This window comes from Pinus tabuliformis, chromosome 4_2, assembly GCF_031772625.1.
Source record: "Pinus tabuliformis cultivar Carrire ecotype Pingquan chromosome 4_2, CPIR1, whole genome shotgun sequence".
Lineage (NCBI taxonomy): Eukaryota > Viridiplantae > Streptophyta > Pinopsida > Pinales > Pinaceae > Pinus > Pinus tabuliformis.
In genome coordinates this window covers 773,543,395-773,559,697 of record NC_142304.1, presented here as the reverse complement: position 1 = coordinate 773,559,697, position 16,303 = coordinate 773,543,395, and the positions used below count along the sequence as shown (strand labels likewise).

The 16,303-nt window shown below is 36.0% G+C and overlaps 1 protein-coding gene across 1 annotated transcript; it reads right to left on the bottom strand.

The window, feature by feature from the left end:
- Nucleotides 1–8,918: 8,918 nt before the first annotated feature.
- On the bottom strand, nucleotides 8,919–9,365 carry LOC149171926 (cysteine-rich repeat secretory protein 55-like). Its single transcript, XM_089426140.1, has one exon. It carries the CDS (start codon nucleotides 9,363–9,365, stop codon nucleotides 8,919–8,921), a length of 447 nt encoding a protein of 148 aa, XP_089282266.1.
- Nucleotides 9,366–16,303: the final 6,938 nt, after the last annotated feature.

Here is a 16,303-nt window from a genome sequence, read left to right as displayed (position 1 = left end):
AATATCATTTGTCTAAGTTATCAGCGATCTCGCTGCCGAAAAATCTGGGAGGATGGGGTCTGCTGGACCTAAGCAGCTTCGGAAAGGCCCTTCTATGCAAATCCCTATGGAGAGGGATTTTCGAAGAGAGCCCATGGAGCAATACCATAAAAAAGAGGTATTTGGGCTGTAAGGATATCTCATATTGGTTCAGAATGGGAAGGATCAGATCCATCTATGGCTCTGCAATATGGCTAAGTTTCCGTAAGATAGAAGGGTTATTCTTAAAAAATCTGATTTGGAGTTTCCAATCCGGCAGCAAGATTCTCATTGGTCTTGATACTTTCTTGAGTGGACAGGAGGAAATCATCTTGCCAAAGACACTCCTTACCTTCTTCCACAGGAAAGGTTATTTTACCTCGGAAAAACTCATTGCAGAATGGCATGGACCCCTCCCTATTTGAAAAGGAGATGACAAAATGGGAATGTCTGAAAATGTGGCAAGACAGTGGAGAATTTTAAAAGTTAGTCTGAGAAATTGTGGAATATATCGTTCATTAGATGTCGATGTCCTAACATTGAAAGATATATAAGGGATATCCCAGGTTTGGGTAAAGGATATTTACCTAAAGCTGATAACCTCTGGAGGTGCCATCCCCAACTCTACTTTTCCATTAACTTTCTGGAAATCTGGTTGCCTATCCAAATCTATTTTTTTCTCGTGGCTGGTATTCCACAATAAAAACTTATCTTGGGAAAACTTAAAAAAGAGGGGCTGGCAGGGCCCGGGTCTTTGCCCAATATGCAGAGCTGGGGAAGAAACAAACTGTCATATGTTCCTTCTCTGTCAGAAATCACAACAGTTATGGCAAGCTCTGGAAATTCATTATGGTTTCCCTCATGTTTCTTTCACATCTATTCAAGAGGCTTTTATATGGTGGAGCACGCAAAGGGAATCTTGGAGGCCGATTTTCATCATCACCTTATGGTGCATATGGAGATGGAGAAACAACAATATTTTCAAAGAATGTAAGGAGCCTTTTATGGGAATCGTCCAAAGCATATCTTCTCTTTTTGAATCCATACCTGAAAAGCCTCCAAAGGAAAAGAGATCAAATCCCAACATGGATGATCTATGTAGTGACAAGTTCCCGAGAGCGTTCTTTGATGGAGCGGCTCAAAATTATTCATGTGGCTGTGGAATTCACATGATCTTGGATGAAAATACTCAGTATTTTATTTCATGGAATGGAGGAAAAGGATCCAGCTGCAAAGCGGAGGCGATGGCTCTTGCGGGGCTCCTCTCCTTCTGTATTTTCTTTAACATCCAGTCTGTCTCAATATTTGGGGATTCCAAAGTAATGGTGGATTTTGTTCTGGGAAAAATCCATTTTAGCAACCCTCACCTTGCAGGTTGGATGAACAGGATAGTCTTTCTATGGGAAAGGATGGAAGGATGTTCCATACAACACATTTACAGGTTACAGAACAGAAAGGCAGACAGTTTATCAAAGGAAGGCCTGTTAACGTCTCCAGGTATATGGCATATGAAGGTTATTTCAGATAAGCAGGTGTTCTCTATCACAGATTTTTCCTTACCGGATGCTTTCTGAGGATATCAGGTTCTTTTTGTTTATGTCTCTTTTTGTCCATGCTGTCCCCATTATGATTTTGTCTCTCGCCTTTTTTGGAATTTCCATACAGCGATGTTTCCTCCATGGAGGATCTCAGCATTCCAATGTTTGTATGTTTTTCAAAATATTATCTCTGCGACTTTCTATTACAGAGACATGGTTGTCAATTTAGATGATCACCAGTTTTATGTTTATTTGGGGATTATAACTTCTTTCCTCTTTCTCTTTTTCAGTCTGTAACGGATTGCCCACCAGTCCGGTTTTAGCTCATATGCAGTTTTCCATCTGGCGAATGTATTTCTGATCATTATATTCCTTATATAATATAATTTTGCTTTTTCGTTCCTGAAAAAGACTAACACGTCACAATTAACATTCAAACTGAAATGAGAAAATATCAACCAATTCAAATATATTTAAGTTTATTTATGTTGAACATTAATGTGAACATTGGTTTGCATGGCATTTTATATTATTATATATAATCGTTTTAAAGGTTTTTGTTTGCATGGTTAACCTTATTTTGTTTCATTTTTCACAATATTGCATTTAGCATAGTCATGTATATTTAAGTTTTTCTATAATATAATAAGATTTTAAAAAATTTTACCAATTTTTTTTTTAGAAAAATGTGTACTTGAAAATATTAATTAATTTAATGTTATTTTAAAAAAAATAATTAAAAAAAAAAACTATTTATTAAAAAACAATCATGAAAGTTTGAATTGTGATATTAACATCTATTCATAACAATAGTTATAGTATTATATTTACAATTCTTTTTAATAATATCAATGTTGTGTTAGCATTATATTAATATTAATAATATTATTTATAATGAAATTGAAAGAGTAGTGCAATATAAAACAAAATATTAATATATTAATAGATTATTAGTAATTTCAATGTTAATCTTAATATTAAGATTAAGATTAATATTAATCATTTTTCGAGTTCAAAACTCATAACCAAGCGTCTTAATATTAATATTAAGACTAACACCAAAACAAGTATTTATATTAATATAAACATTAACATTAACCAATGTTAATGTTAATGCCAACATTAATTTTAATATTAATATTAACATATTAATGCTAATATTAACATTAATACCAATATTAATATTAATATTAACATTAACACTAATACTAATATTAACACAATCATTAATATTATTATTAACTTAACTAATATTAATACTAACATTACCAACTACTTTAGTAATCTCCACTGTCAGATTTTTTTGACAGTGCATCCTCCCGGGGTGTATGTTGGTGTGGCACCTTTATTGTAATCGATCAACACAGAGCTTTTTGCTTCTTTTGGTCGAGAGGCTCTGGTCACAGTCGCATGATAGAGGTTCTTTCCCTTTGGGGTGTCCTAAGGTTCACATCTTAGCTTTCCATTGAGGACATTATTATTGTCAGGGATTCCAAATCCGTCATAGATTGGGTTAATGGTTGTTCCTCCTTGAATGTTCCTTTATTCCACTAGTTTCAGTAGGCTCTGAATTTGAGGGATTCTTTCGTCCATATATATTTTTCCCATGTCTATCAGGAACAAGATTTTGTGGTTGAGTATCTTTCAAGGCACAGTGTTTCCTCAGCGCCAAGAATTTTTCATCTCAGCTTCCTCGTCAACAATGTGGTCCATTCATCTGGTGTCTTACCTAACCTATGATTGGTTTTGGTTTTTTTGCCTCTCATCTTTCGCTTCCCAGGTATGTCTTTCATTTTACTGGTCTTGGGCCATTATGATTGTGGTTTTTTCCTTCTTTTGCTATCCACAAGGGTTGTATTACATGCTTTTGGCGGAGTCATGTTTTGGTTCACATTTTGTTACATTTTGGGCCCTCATTCGTGTGGTGGTATCTTTTCAATCTATTTGGTTTTGTTCTGGGTTTCAAATTCTTTTGACTTATGTAATAATGTAATGACTTTTATTTAATGAAAGTTGTTAGTTTTTTTGCCTGAAAAACCTAATATTAACCCTAACCATCCCTTTTCCAAACTGTTTTTTCTCTAACTTAGCCACCCTAATAACCCTATTGTGATTTACGTATAACCCTACTCTCTTTCCTAGGAACTAATATTGTCACAAAAAATACTAACAAGTCACAATCAACATTCAAACCAAAAGGAGAAAATGATCAACCAAATCAAATATACTTAAATTGAACATTGATGTGAACATTTGTTAGCATGGCATTTTATACCATCATATATAACCATTTATAAAGGTTTATGTGCATGCTTAACACTACTTTTTTTTACATTTTCTCATAGATAATAGTTATTATAGTTCATTTAACAGAATCATGGGTATCTTAGTTTTCCCACAATATGAGAAGGTTTCTAATATACCAAAGTTCAGAAAGTTAATTGCTTTGATTCTACATCGTCTTTTTCTAACATTACAAATAAAAATACTCTATTCTAATCACATTCAAACATGATTGTCTCACCAATATTTTCTCCTCTGAGCTTAGTCTGTTAGAATTTCTCTGGTTCTCTCCTCTTTGGAACCATATGAGCACTCCATGCTCTAGGCTGCTGCAATCGTCTCACCTTCTTCTGCCGCTACCTGCACGACAAGAATAAGACCATAAACTCTCCAACATTCAATATAACTGTACCTCCTCCTTTTGTTCGCAAACTCCTTCTCGCAAGAAATATTTTCCCTGCTCTGATACCAAAATTGATGACAGCTAAGCCGCTTTTACGCAGCAAAGATGCATATTAACATAATTAGTATGTGGACAATGTCGGTCCCACTCTGAACGCATAAGGCCAAAATCCAAATATAATTCAACCCGCTTTGATAACACATTGGGTTCGCCCAAAATGTTAACCTGCGCGCACTTTCCTGTGCGATTACCATCCAATCAATCAACTATCGAACGATCCAGATTGCTAGAACTCAACGAGGTTTTAAGCCCGTTGAATAAACCCTCATCGCATCTGTTTTCAGAATTAACAGTCGCGCTTGTTCGCACGCGATATGCGTCCGATCTCGTTTAAATGGACGGTCCGATCCTTCCGAACTTTAAACTCATTTTAATGATTTTCTTGGGTCTGGTTTTAGAATTAAAACTCAGTGCCTGTAGCCACGCAATGACAGTAGATCTTCTCCCATCGGACGACTGCGATGGTTCCTCTGGATTCCTCTGTAATTCGATAGTATCCGTCAATATAGTTGATCTGATGGTTTCGATTGAAACAAATCCCTACTTCGCTTTTGATGGAATTCACGTTATAACACAGCTTAACTCTGCCATACTTTGAAAACACTCACATTACTCCATACAACGCTCATTCTAAGATATCGTATTATCATTGGATCACCATCGATCCTTACAGTGATCGATGGTCAATCAATAAACCTGTAACATTGCACACATCTAATTTATAGGTCAACAATACATAGATACACGAAAATCCACATAACACGTATATTTCATATATATACAGAATCGATTACAGGCTAAGGCATCTCAGCCTTAGTCACAAATTCCCCTGCGGCTACATTTTATCCTATCTCTCTTTACTACTATCACAACACGCAGTTACACAATTTATAGAAATATCTACAGAATCATGGATCATTCTAGATCCATGATCTTCTCCTAAGATCTCTCAAACCAACCCATAAATCTCTCGTTATGCATACATGGCAGATAATTACATTAATCAAGCCTTCTAAAGACTTATCAATTCCATCAATTTAGCTCTGTTTTAACAGAATTTGCCCAGTTTACAAAGATTGTCCAAGTTCCCTCTTTCACAGCTTTGGATTCCGATTTTGATGAAGGGTGCTCGGATGCTCTTGCATCAGACTCCCGAGGTACAAAAATTTATGACCTCCTAGTCATATGCTTCTCCTTCATCCCTTAGCAATTCTACCCACATCCTCTATGGAATTTCCTTTATGATCCTCCTGTGAGCTGCAACAAAACCTCTGCAGTAACAAGTCCTCCTTGCTACACATGCCTCACCAAGCTTTTCTCCTCTGAGCTTAGTCTGTTAGCATTTCTCTGGTTCTCTCCTCTTTGGAACCATATTAGCACTCCATGCTCTAGGCTGCTGCAATCGTCTCACCTTCTTCTACTGCTACCTGCACGATAAGAATAAGACCATAAACTCTCCAACATTCAATATAATTGTACCTCCTCCTTTTGTTCGCAAACTCCTTCTTGCAAGAAATATTTTCCCTGCTCTGATACCAAAATTGATGACAGCTAAGCCACTTTTACGCAGCAAAGCTGCATCATTACATAATTAGTACGTGGACCTGTGGGTTATGGGCCCATGTATATGTCGGGAGCATTTTAATAGGCGACCTTCACATTAAACCCGGAAGTAAACAAACAACGAAATCACGATAAAACCTGACCTACAACGCCGGTCCCACTTTGAACACATAGGGCCTGAATCCAAATAAAATTCAACCCGCTTTGATAACACATCGGGTCCGCCTGAAATTTTAACCTGCACGCACTTTCCCACGTGAGTATCGTCTAATCAATCAACCATCGAACGGTCCTGATTGCCGGAACTCAACGAGGTTTTAAGCCCGTTGAATAAACCCTCATCGCGTCCGTTTTCAGAATTAACAGTCGCGCTTGTTCGCACGCGATATGCGTCTGATCTCGTTTAAACGGATGGTCTGATCTTTCCGAACTTTAAATTCGTTTTAATGATTTTCTCAGGTCTGGTTTCGGAATTAAACCTCAACACCTGTAGCCACGCGATGACCATAGATCTTCTCCCATCGGACGACTGCGATGGCTCCTCTAGATTCCTCTATACTTCGATAATATCCTTCGATCTAGCTCATCTGACGGTTTCGATTGAAACGAATCCCTCATTCGCTTTTGATGGAATTCGCGTTATAACATAGCTTAACTCTGCCATACTCTGAAAACACTCACATTACTCCATACAACGCTCATTCTAAGATATCATATTATCATTGGATCGCCATCGATCCTTATAGTGATCGATGGTCGATCAATAAACCTGTAACATTGCACACATCTAATCTATAGGTCAACAATACACAGATACACGAAAATCCACATAACACATATATTTCATATATATACAGAATCGATTACAGGCTAAGGCATCTCAGCCTTAGTCACAAATTCCCCTGCGGCTACATTGTATCCTATCTCTCTTTACTACTATCACGACACACAGTTACACAATTTATAGAAATAACTACAGAATCATGGATCATTATAGATCCGTGATCTTCTCCTAAAATCAACCCCTAAGTCTCTCATTATGCATACATGGCAGATAATCTTCTCCTAAAATCAACCCCTAAGTCTCTCATTATGCATACATGGCAGATAATTACATTAATCAAGCCTTCTAAAGACTTATCAATTCCATCAATTTAGCTCTGTTTTAACAAAATTTAATATTATTATAAAAAAATATAAATAAGACAATTTTTTTTATATATCCTAATTTTTCTAATCAAAATTATTTTTACAGCACTAAGAATACAAAGAACAAAATTAATATATTCAATATTAAAGCCAATGCACTGGCATGAAATTAATTGTTAAACTAACCCAACAAATAATCAAGATAACTAAATTTATAAAATGACCCCAAAAAAATTTAAAGGAATTTCTTTAAATGCACTACGCCCTTAAAAATATCAAATATTACTTTATCAGTTTTGCTAACTTAATTATATAATACTTTTATCACTAAAATCATAATAACTCTTTACTTGATATTAAAATATAAACCTAACATCCCAAAATATATTAACTTAACTTTATCGTGTAGTTTAATTAATAGAAAAAAAAAGTTTATTTAGAATTTCTTTAATCAATTTTGTTGTATATATTTTTAAAAATCATATGTTTAAATCGTTTAATTTGCAAACATCTAATTCCTCAAGGTTTTTGAGGATGCTAAATCCATTTTATATATTCAAAAGTATATTTTAAACAACAGAAAATCTCAATGTTGCTAGAAATGGTATTGTGAGATTCTAGCCAAAATCTATTATTAGACCATGTCTAACATTAAGAATATTATAATCATATAAATTAAATGGTTGATAAATGCAATTAAAAATTAAAAACAAAACTTACATATAAATCATATAAATTAACAAACAAAAAAATCATATAGATCAATTTCATATAACTTTATTTTAAATTATCATTATCATTAATTATAAAATAATAAAAATAATTAATATATGAATTAAACTTATATACATTTAAAAAACATGTAACCAGATTTTTAACTGTGAAGATTCACCACACTTAAAAAAATTTAACTTGTAAAGAGGCATTGTTAAGCTACTATATACCAATATCATGGCTTACTAATAACACATGCCCAGCCCACGCGGCTTTGGATTGACGGTGAATGGGTGCACTGTTAAGGCACTCCTTGGGCTTTGGATTGATGGTGAATGGGTGCACTATTAAGGCACTCCTTAAATTCCCCGTGGGTGCTTACCTACCAAAAAAAATAACACATGCCCACAAAACATTAACTCATTTTTATATAGCACATGTTCACATGATATTATTTAGTTAATTAATTTAATTAAAAAGTAAAAAAAAAAAATAACTATATTTGAGATATATCTTGATAAATCTCAATCTTTAATATAAGAATACACTAGAAATATTTCATCAAAGTTAAATTTTTACAATCCACCTAATAACTATGGTTAATTAAATTAAAATTGTGGAAGCCTTATTCTAAGATAAGTCCAGGTCCATAAACATAATAAAAAACCTCATTAATCCAGAGATTTTCAATATCTGGCCGAACTAGATATAGATTCTAAAAATAATCCAAAATACAATATACAAGAGCGAAATTAATTCTTATATATGAAATTCCAAAATCTTCTCAAAATTTAGAATTCTACATTAAAAAAATCTCAAAATAAAAACATTTTGTCAAAATGATACAGTAAGAATAAAAACTTCAGTGACTATTTCTTATATATTAATACATATATTAAATAAAACTGGGACGTCTTTATATTTTACAAACTGACTTACGGACCTTACTTTTAAGCTCTTTTGTTTCATTGCTATAATAGAGATTAAAACATTAACTGAAAGCTTTCTCTTATTTGTACTGCAGATTTTGCATTACCTGGCTACCAAATCACCCATGGAAACAGTGGTGTTAGATGCTGGAGTGTGAGACTGTGACACAGGAGAAGTAACTCAAGGAATCAGTTGAGATTCTGCCTGTGTACACAAAAGACCAATCTATGCAATTCAGCGCTTGTTTATCATCTCACATTTCAAAAAGGATATATTGCATAACGGAGTATGCAGCTTTGACTCCAACATTGAATTCCGGCAGCCGTGTCAAAAGTGAACATTTTACTGATTGAGTATGAGAGGCACCTTCTGCAATCACGAGTAGAGAGATCTCTACTGGGCCAGACCATAAATCGTTTGGGACGCCGAATCCAGAGCTGTAGACAAAGCAGATCGTTCGGTTCGCTTGCTGCTTCAATTGACAATTTCTCTAACAGATTCTGTGCAGCACCTTCAAAGTCAGGTGGGACAAACACAACCGTGTCCCCGCTGAAGGTCTCAGCGTAATTAAACCCCAAATCTGTATCCAGTTGTCCGATGAAATTATAGTTTCCATAGCGTAAGAAGCACCGGAAAGGCCAGATACTACCGCCAACGGCATTCCCACAAATTTTGTCGAATGTTAGTGGTTGCAAATTGCCTGTCATGTCTTCTCTCTTCATTGAAGGAGGCCATATATTCTGTTAGGACTTTGGCCATACACACACATATTAAACCCAGTTTTGTTGGCCCCTTCAGCAAGACGATCAAATACCATGTTCAGGTTTTTCTCAAACGTACTGCCTCCTGTATAGTTACTGCCATCGCATTCAGTTGTCGGTTCACCTGTCGCTGCGTTGCAAATGTGTCCATGAAAGATAATGTTGATGAAGATCGAAACAAGAATGATGGAGTAGAAAAGCGTAATATTTTGGCCGATCAAGAGAGAGCGTGCAGAATCCCTTCCATGAAACTTCATATTTGTTACAACTACGATGGCCATCGGGCACTGGAGAACCTGCACAGATGTTCTCCACAGAGCATACCGACGATACTAAAGAAAATGATTCTGTTCTGTGCAGGCTATTAATCAATAAGAACAATACAACTAGACAGCCCCTATCCACACACCTGCTCGGCAAACACATATCAGTCTCACCCTAAAAGATAAAACTGCTTTAGCTAAAATTATTTATTTGAGTTTATTTTGATAATAGATTTAGTCTAAAATTATTTATTTGAGTTTATTTTGATAATAGATTTAGTTTAATAATTTTGTTTAGTTGAAAAAGTTAAAATGGTTTTGAAAGGAGTTGTGTTAGTGTGATTTTTAGGAGTTGGAAAATTTGAGGTGAAATCTTGATTTGTGTTATTTAAATTGGTTTTTTTATTATATATATGGATTCAGTGCTTTGAAAAACCTCAGGGCACTTCGATTGTGCAAAGTTTGAGGTGAAATCTTGATTTGTGTTTATTTAAATTGGTTTTTTGACTATATATATGGATTCAGCATCTTGAAAAACCCCTAGGGCACTTCGATTGTGCAGAGTTACCAATCAAGGTTGTGATTAGACTGGAACAACTTCCAAAAGGTTTTTGAAATATCTATCAGGAAAAAATGACTCAATCTATCTAGAAGAGTTTTGCTTGATAATCAAAAATCACAAAAGCCTTATTAAGTTAATTACAATTTATAATAATTAACTTCCAACTTTAAGTTTTGATTTTTTGCCAATCTTGTTGTCATTTAATTTATATAATTTGGACTAGTTTAATAATTTTACTTAAATTTTTATTACAATTTTTTCTAATAATAAAATAAAATTACAAAATCAACTTCAATAACTTTTTACTTCAATCCTCCAATTTAATAAATTTGTAATAAACAATAAATTTATTAAACTACCACTCAAATAATTTAATAATAATTTTGGATGACCACATTCCAATTACAAATTCAATGAATTTGTAATAAATAATAACCTTATTAAACTACTAGTCAAACAACACCTAGCTTTATCAAACAACTTCTTATCAATCTACTAGTCAAATCTTTACGTGAGCTTATTTCTAGAATCTAAAAAAAGAATAGTAATTTTATTCCATTACCACTCCAACAATTTAATAATTAATAATTGATTAACTTATTTAATCAAACAAAATAATAATTAATATAACCATATAAATTAAGTTGAAAATAATTAATATTATTTTGTATTAATGGAGAAATGGTTACACAAGCTGTAACGTATCTCCTTAGTTTAGGATTTGTTCCTAGAGTTTAGGAGTTTGGTTGCAACTTCCTGATTTCGATAATGTACTTAATGATGTAATTACTCATTTGATAGGAATAGAGTGTACGGAGAGAGTTCTCTTTGTTTGAGTGCAGTCTCCAGGTGCAGTACTCACCTGTAAGCTGTAACTCCTTCTTTTTCAATTCAAGTCTAATTTTTATCTTGGTATCAAAGCACAGAGTAGGGACAACCTTAATTTTTTTTTTTAGGATGTATCATTGATTACAGAACTGTAGTGGCGGTGATGTATATAGGAGCATTCGTAGAATCAGGTGGACTGTAGTAACACCTGAAGCACAGGTCTCAGATGACTGGTCATCTCTGAGCGGAAGAAAAGGGTTGGCGCGGTTTCGTCGCGAACAGTCCCGCCATTTTTGAGCGGAAGGAGGAGTTGGCGTTGTTTTTTAAGCAACAATCACGCCATTTGGCGCGGTTTTGAGAGGAATAATCGTGCCAGCGCGCCAGGAATTGCTATTGGCGCGGAAAAGAAATCCTTAATCGCGCCAATTTCGTAAGACGCATCGATTTTTTTTTTGGCGCGGATCTTTCGTCGTCGAGAAGCGCCAGCCTCTTTCGGCCATCTTAATCTGCAATTTTTTGAGCAGATCGGCATTGCCCGGTGGTGGCACTTTGAAATTTCAGATCTGCTCGGTGGCAGCAGATCGGCCTTGCCCGGTGGTGGCACTTTGAAATTTTAGATCTGCTCGGTGGCAGTAGATCAGCCTTCCCGGTGGTGGCACTTTGAAATTTCAGATCTGTTCGGTGGCAGCAGATCGAATTTGCCTGGTGGTGGCGCATTGGAGTTCCTGATCTGCTCGGTGGCAGTAGATCGGATTTTCCCGGTGGTGGCGCATTGGAGTTCCTGAGCTTTTTGGTGGCAGCAGATCGGACTTGCCCTGTGGTGGCTCATTGAAAGTACAATTTTTTTTTCTTCTCAGCAAAACAAAGGTTTGGATATGGTATGTTGTGATTTATTTTTTTTTATAGTGTGTCCTGAAAGTGTTCAGTTGGATAGATTTATTCATCAGAGGATCAGAAATTTTATCAGTCCAATATGAATAACAGTATAGAATCGTATCTCCAAGAGTCTGGCAAACTCGATGGATCAAATTTCTCCAACTGGAAATTCAAGATACAGACTTTACTTGAAAGTGCAAATGCGTGGTCAATCGTTATAGGAAATGAGCTAAGACAAGGATCGGCTACACAAGAACAAGATTGGGATAAAAGGGAGACAAAAGCAAAGGTCATATTGAAGATGTCTGTCAAGGACAATGTTATCCCACATATTAGAGACTGTAAATCGGCCTCTGACATATGGAAGATGATCAAAAACCTATACCAGACGCAGAATACAAACCGTGTCTTGTCACTCAAAGGCAAGCTATTTGAGTTGAAGATGGAGGAGAATGAGTTCGCTGCTGGATTCATTGCTAGAGTCAAATACCTGAGGGACAGATTGGGAGATATCGGAGAGAAAGTGTCTTATTCAGATCTAGTCATGATCACGTTGAACGGAATGACTGATGAATACTAGGTGTTTATCACAGGGTTGTCAGCAAGGGAGAAATCCCCTGCATTTGAAGAGCTGACAGGGATTCTCCTACAGGAAGAAGAGCGATGACAAAATTTGAAATCAAAGAGCAATGACCTTACTCTGATGGAAAAAAGGAGACAGTATAGAGGGAAGCAGCATCAGCAACCGCAGCAGCAGTAGTAGAAAGGAGCCAACACATTTCAGAAGAGACCGTTTAAAGGTATGTCTGCTAATAATTTTCCCAGCAAGAAATGTTTTTACTGTGGAAAACTTGGTCATCAGATTAAAGATTGTTATAAGAGGCAGGCAGACGAAGGAAGAAACAAACAGAGAAAACATAAGGGTTACTTTTTTGAGGAAGAAGAGGACCATAGCCACGAACTTCGACTATTTATAGTCGATTGTGCCCTTTCAGCTTCAAAGGGAGATGAGGACGACATATGGTATGTCGACTCTGGCGCATCCTCACATATGACTGGTAAGAAGGACTGGTTTGAATGTCTTGAAGAAACTTCATGTGGGTCGAAAATCTATTTAGGAGATGATAGTGGATATGAGATCAAAGGATATGGTGACATTCCTGTAAAGTTACCTAGCGGTGACATTCGACATCTTAAAAATGTATTGTATGTTCCAGGAATTAAGAAAAATTTGGTCTCTGTCTCAATGATTATTGATCAGGACATGCAAGTTCAATTCTTTAAGACTAACTGTGTCATTAAGGATAGCCAGATGGAAACAGTTGCAACAGGAGTGCGCGTGGGGAGCCTATACAGACTAGATGTGAAGAGTATGCCACAACAAGCAATGGTTGCAGCTGGGTCGATAGTTGAAGATCTCTGGCATCAGAGATTCGGCCATCTTAATCTGCAAGACCTCATCCTACTTCAGAGAAAAGGTATGGTTGATGGACTCCCTGTTTTCCATAATGTTAAGCTGGATTGTGATGGATGTGCATTAGGGAAAATTCATAGAGAAGAGTTCCCTTTACATGTTAATAGAAAGGAAAGAGATATTTTAGAACTGGTGCATACAGACATATGCAGACCTATGCAAACTAGGTCATTAGGAGCATATTACTTTCTCTTATTTACAGATGATTGGACTAGATTTTCATGGATATACTTTCTGAGTAAAAAGAGTCAAACATTTCAGTATTTTAAAGATTTTAAATCCATGGTAGAAAACCAGACAGGAAAAAGGATAAAAATTCTCCGCTCAAATCAAGGGGGAGAATACAGGTTGGGAGAGTTCATGAATTTCTGTAAGCATCATGGGATTGTGCAACAGTTTACAGTGCCCCACACTCCACAGCAGAATGGAGTGGCAGAACGGAAGAACAGAACTCTTGTGGAGTGTGCAAGGAGCATGCTTCAAGGTAAGGGTCTATCAAATGGTCTTTGGACAGAAGTTATTAACACTGCTGTGTATTTAAAGAATAGGAGTCCTACTAAATGTCTAGGCTTCAAAACCCCTTTTGAAGCATTGTTTGGATTCAAACCAGCAGTGAGTCACTTAAGAATATTTGGGTCAAAAGCTTATGCTCATATACCTAAAGCAGATAGGAAGAAGTTAGATCCCAAAGCCCTGAAATGTATATTTGTTGGATATGGCACTGAGTTCAAGGCATATAAGTTATTTAATCTTGTGACTCACAAGGTTTTTGCAAGCAGAGATGTCATATTTCATGAACAGGTTGAAGAAGGAAAGGATGACTCCAACAGTGATTGGCATATTCCATTGCTAATGGAAGAAAACGGTGAGGAAGATGAAGAGCAAGAGCAGAAACAAGAAGAAGTAGTAACAGGTAATGTAATCAAAGATGCAAGCCCAGAAAAGGTTGAAATAGACAGAGTTGAGGTAAGTCCCCTACCAAGGAGATCAGGTAGGAAGACTCAATTATCATCTAAATTGAAAGACTATGCATTAATGTCAAAGATTGTAAACATTGTAGAACCTGCAAATTATGATGAAGCAAGTAAATCTGATGCATGGAGGGCTGCAATGTATGAGGAAATAGAATCAATTAACAGAAACCATACTTGGGATTTGGTTGAATTGCCTGAAGGTAAAACCCCCATAGGATGCAAATGGTTGTATAAACCAAAAATAAATGCAGATGGGAGTATAGAGAAACTTAAAGCTAGACTGGTAGCAAAGGGTTACTCACAGCAAGAGGGAATAGATTTCGATGACACCTTTGCTCCTGTAGCCAAATTAAACACCATTAGAATGCTAATTTCCTTAGCAACAAAACATAAATGGCAGCTACACCAGCTAGATGTTAAGTTTGCATTTCTGAATGGTGACTTGAAGGAAGAAATTTATTTAGTACAACCTGAAGGTTTTGTGAAAAAGGGGTAGGAACATCTTGTGTGTAAATTGAAAAAGGCACTTTATGGTTTAAAACAAGCACCCAGGTCGTGGTATGAGAAAATTGACTCATTTTTTGTACAGCATGGCTTTCATAGGAGCTTGAATGATCCAAATCTGTATACCAAGTTTAATAAACAGAGGCAAATTATTTTGATTTCTTTGTATGTAGATGATATGATCATAACAGGGAATGCTAACAATCTGATCGAATAAATCAAACAGCAGATGTCACAAGTGTTTGAGATGAAAGATCTTGGAAACCTTCATTATTGCTTAGGATTGGAGGTATGGAAAGATTCTAGACAAACTTTTCTTACTCAAGGGAAGTATGCCAGAAGCTTGCTGGAAAGGTTCAGAATGGAGCAGTGCAGATCAGCAGCAACACCATTACAGCAGAATTTAAAGTTGAGCAGTGATGACGGTACTAAAGAAGTGGATGCTACCATGTACAGACAGCTAGTTGGTAGTTTGATATATCTGACTACAACTAGACCAGATTTGGCATATTCTGTTAGTGTATTGTGCCAGTTCATGTCAAAACCACTCGAAAGTCACTGGGTCGCAGCAAAAAGTGTGTTGAGGTATCTTAGTGGTACTAGTAATTATGGCATTTTGTACACTGACACTTCTGATGTTATTCTAGCAGGTTTTTTAGATTCTGCTTTGGCAGGTAACTTGGATGATCGAAGATCTATCACAGGTTACGCATTCAACATTGGATCCGGGGTCATAGCATGGAGCAGCAAAAAGCAGAGCACTGTAGCTCTATCTTCAAGTGAAGTTGAGTACCAAGCATTGTGTGCAGCCACATGTGAAGCTATTTGGTTGAGAAGACTTCTCAACGATGCAGGAGAAGAGCAGAAAGAATCAACTATTATCAAAACTGACAACTAGAGTACCATCAAGCTTGCATACAATCCAGTCTTTCATAAAAATACCAAGAATATCGATACTCAGGTTCATTTTGTTCGAGAGAAACTACAGTCAAAAGAGATATGTGTTGAATATTGTAAAACTTGTGATAACATGGCTGATATTTTCACTAAGCCTCTTGGGCGTGTAAAGTTTGAATTGTTTAGAGGGATGCTAGGAGTTTAGGATAATCCTTTCTCCATTAAGGGGGGGAGTTGAAAATAATTAATATTATTTTGTATTAATGGAGAAATGGTTACACAAGTTGTAACATATATCCTTAGTTTAGGATTTGTTCCTAGAGTTTAGGAGTTTGGTTGCAACTTCCTGATTTCAATAATGTACTTAATGATGTAATTACTCATTTGATGGGAATTGAGCGTATGGAGAGAGTTCTCTTTGTTTGAGTGCAGTCTCCAGGTGCAGTACTCACCTATGAGCTGTAACTCCTTCTTTTTCAATTCAAGTCTGATTTTTATCTAATAAA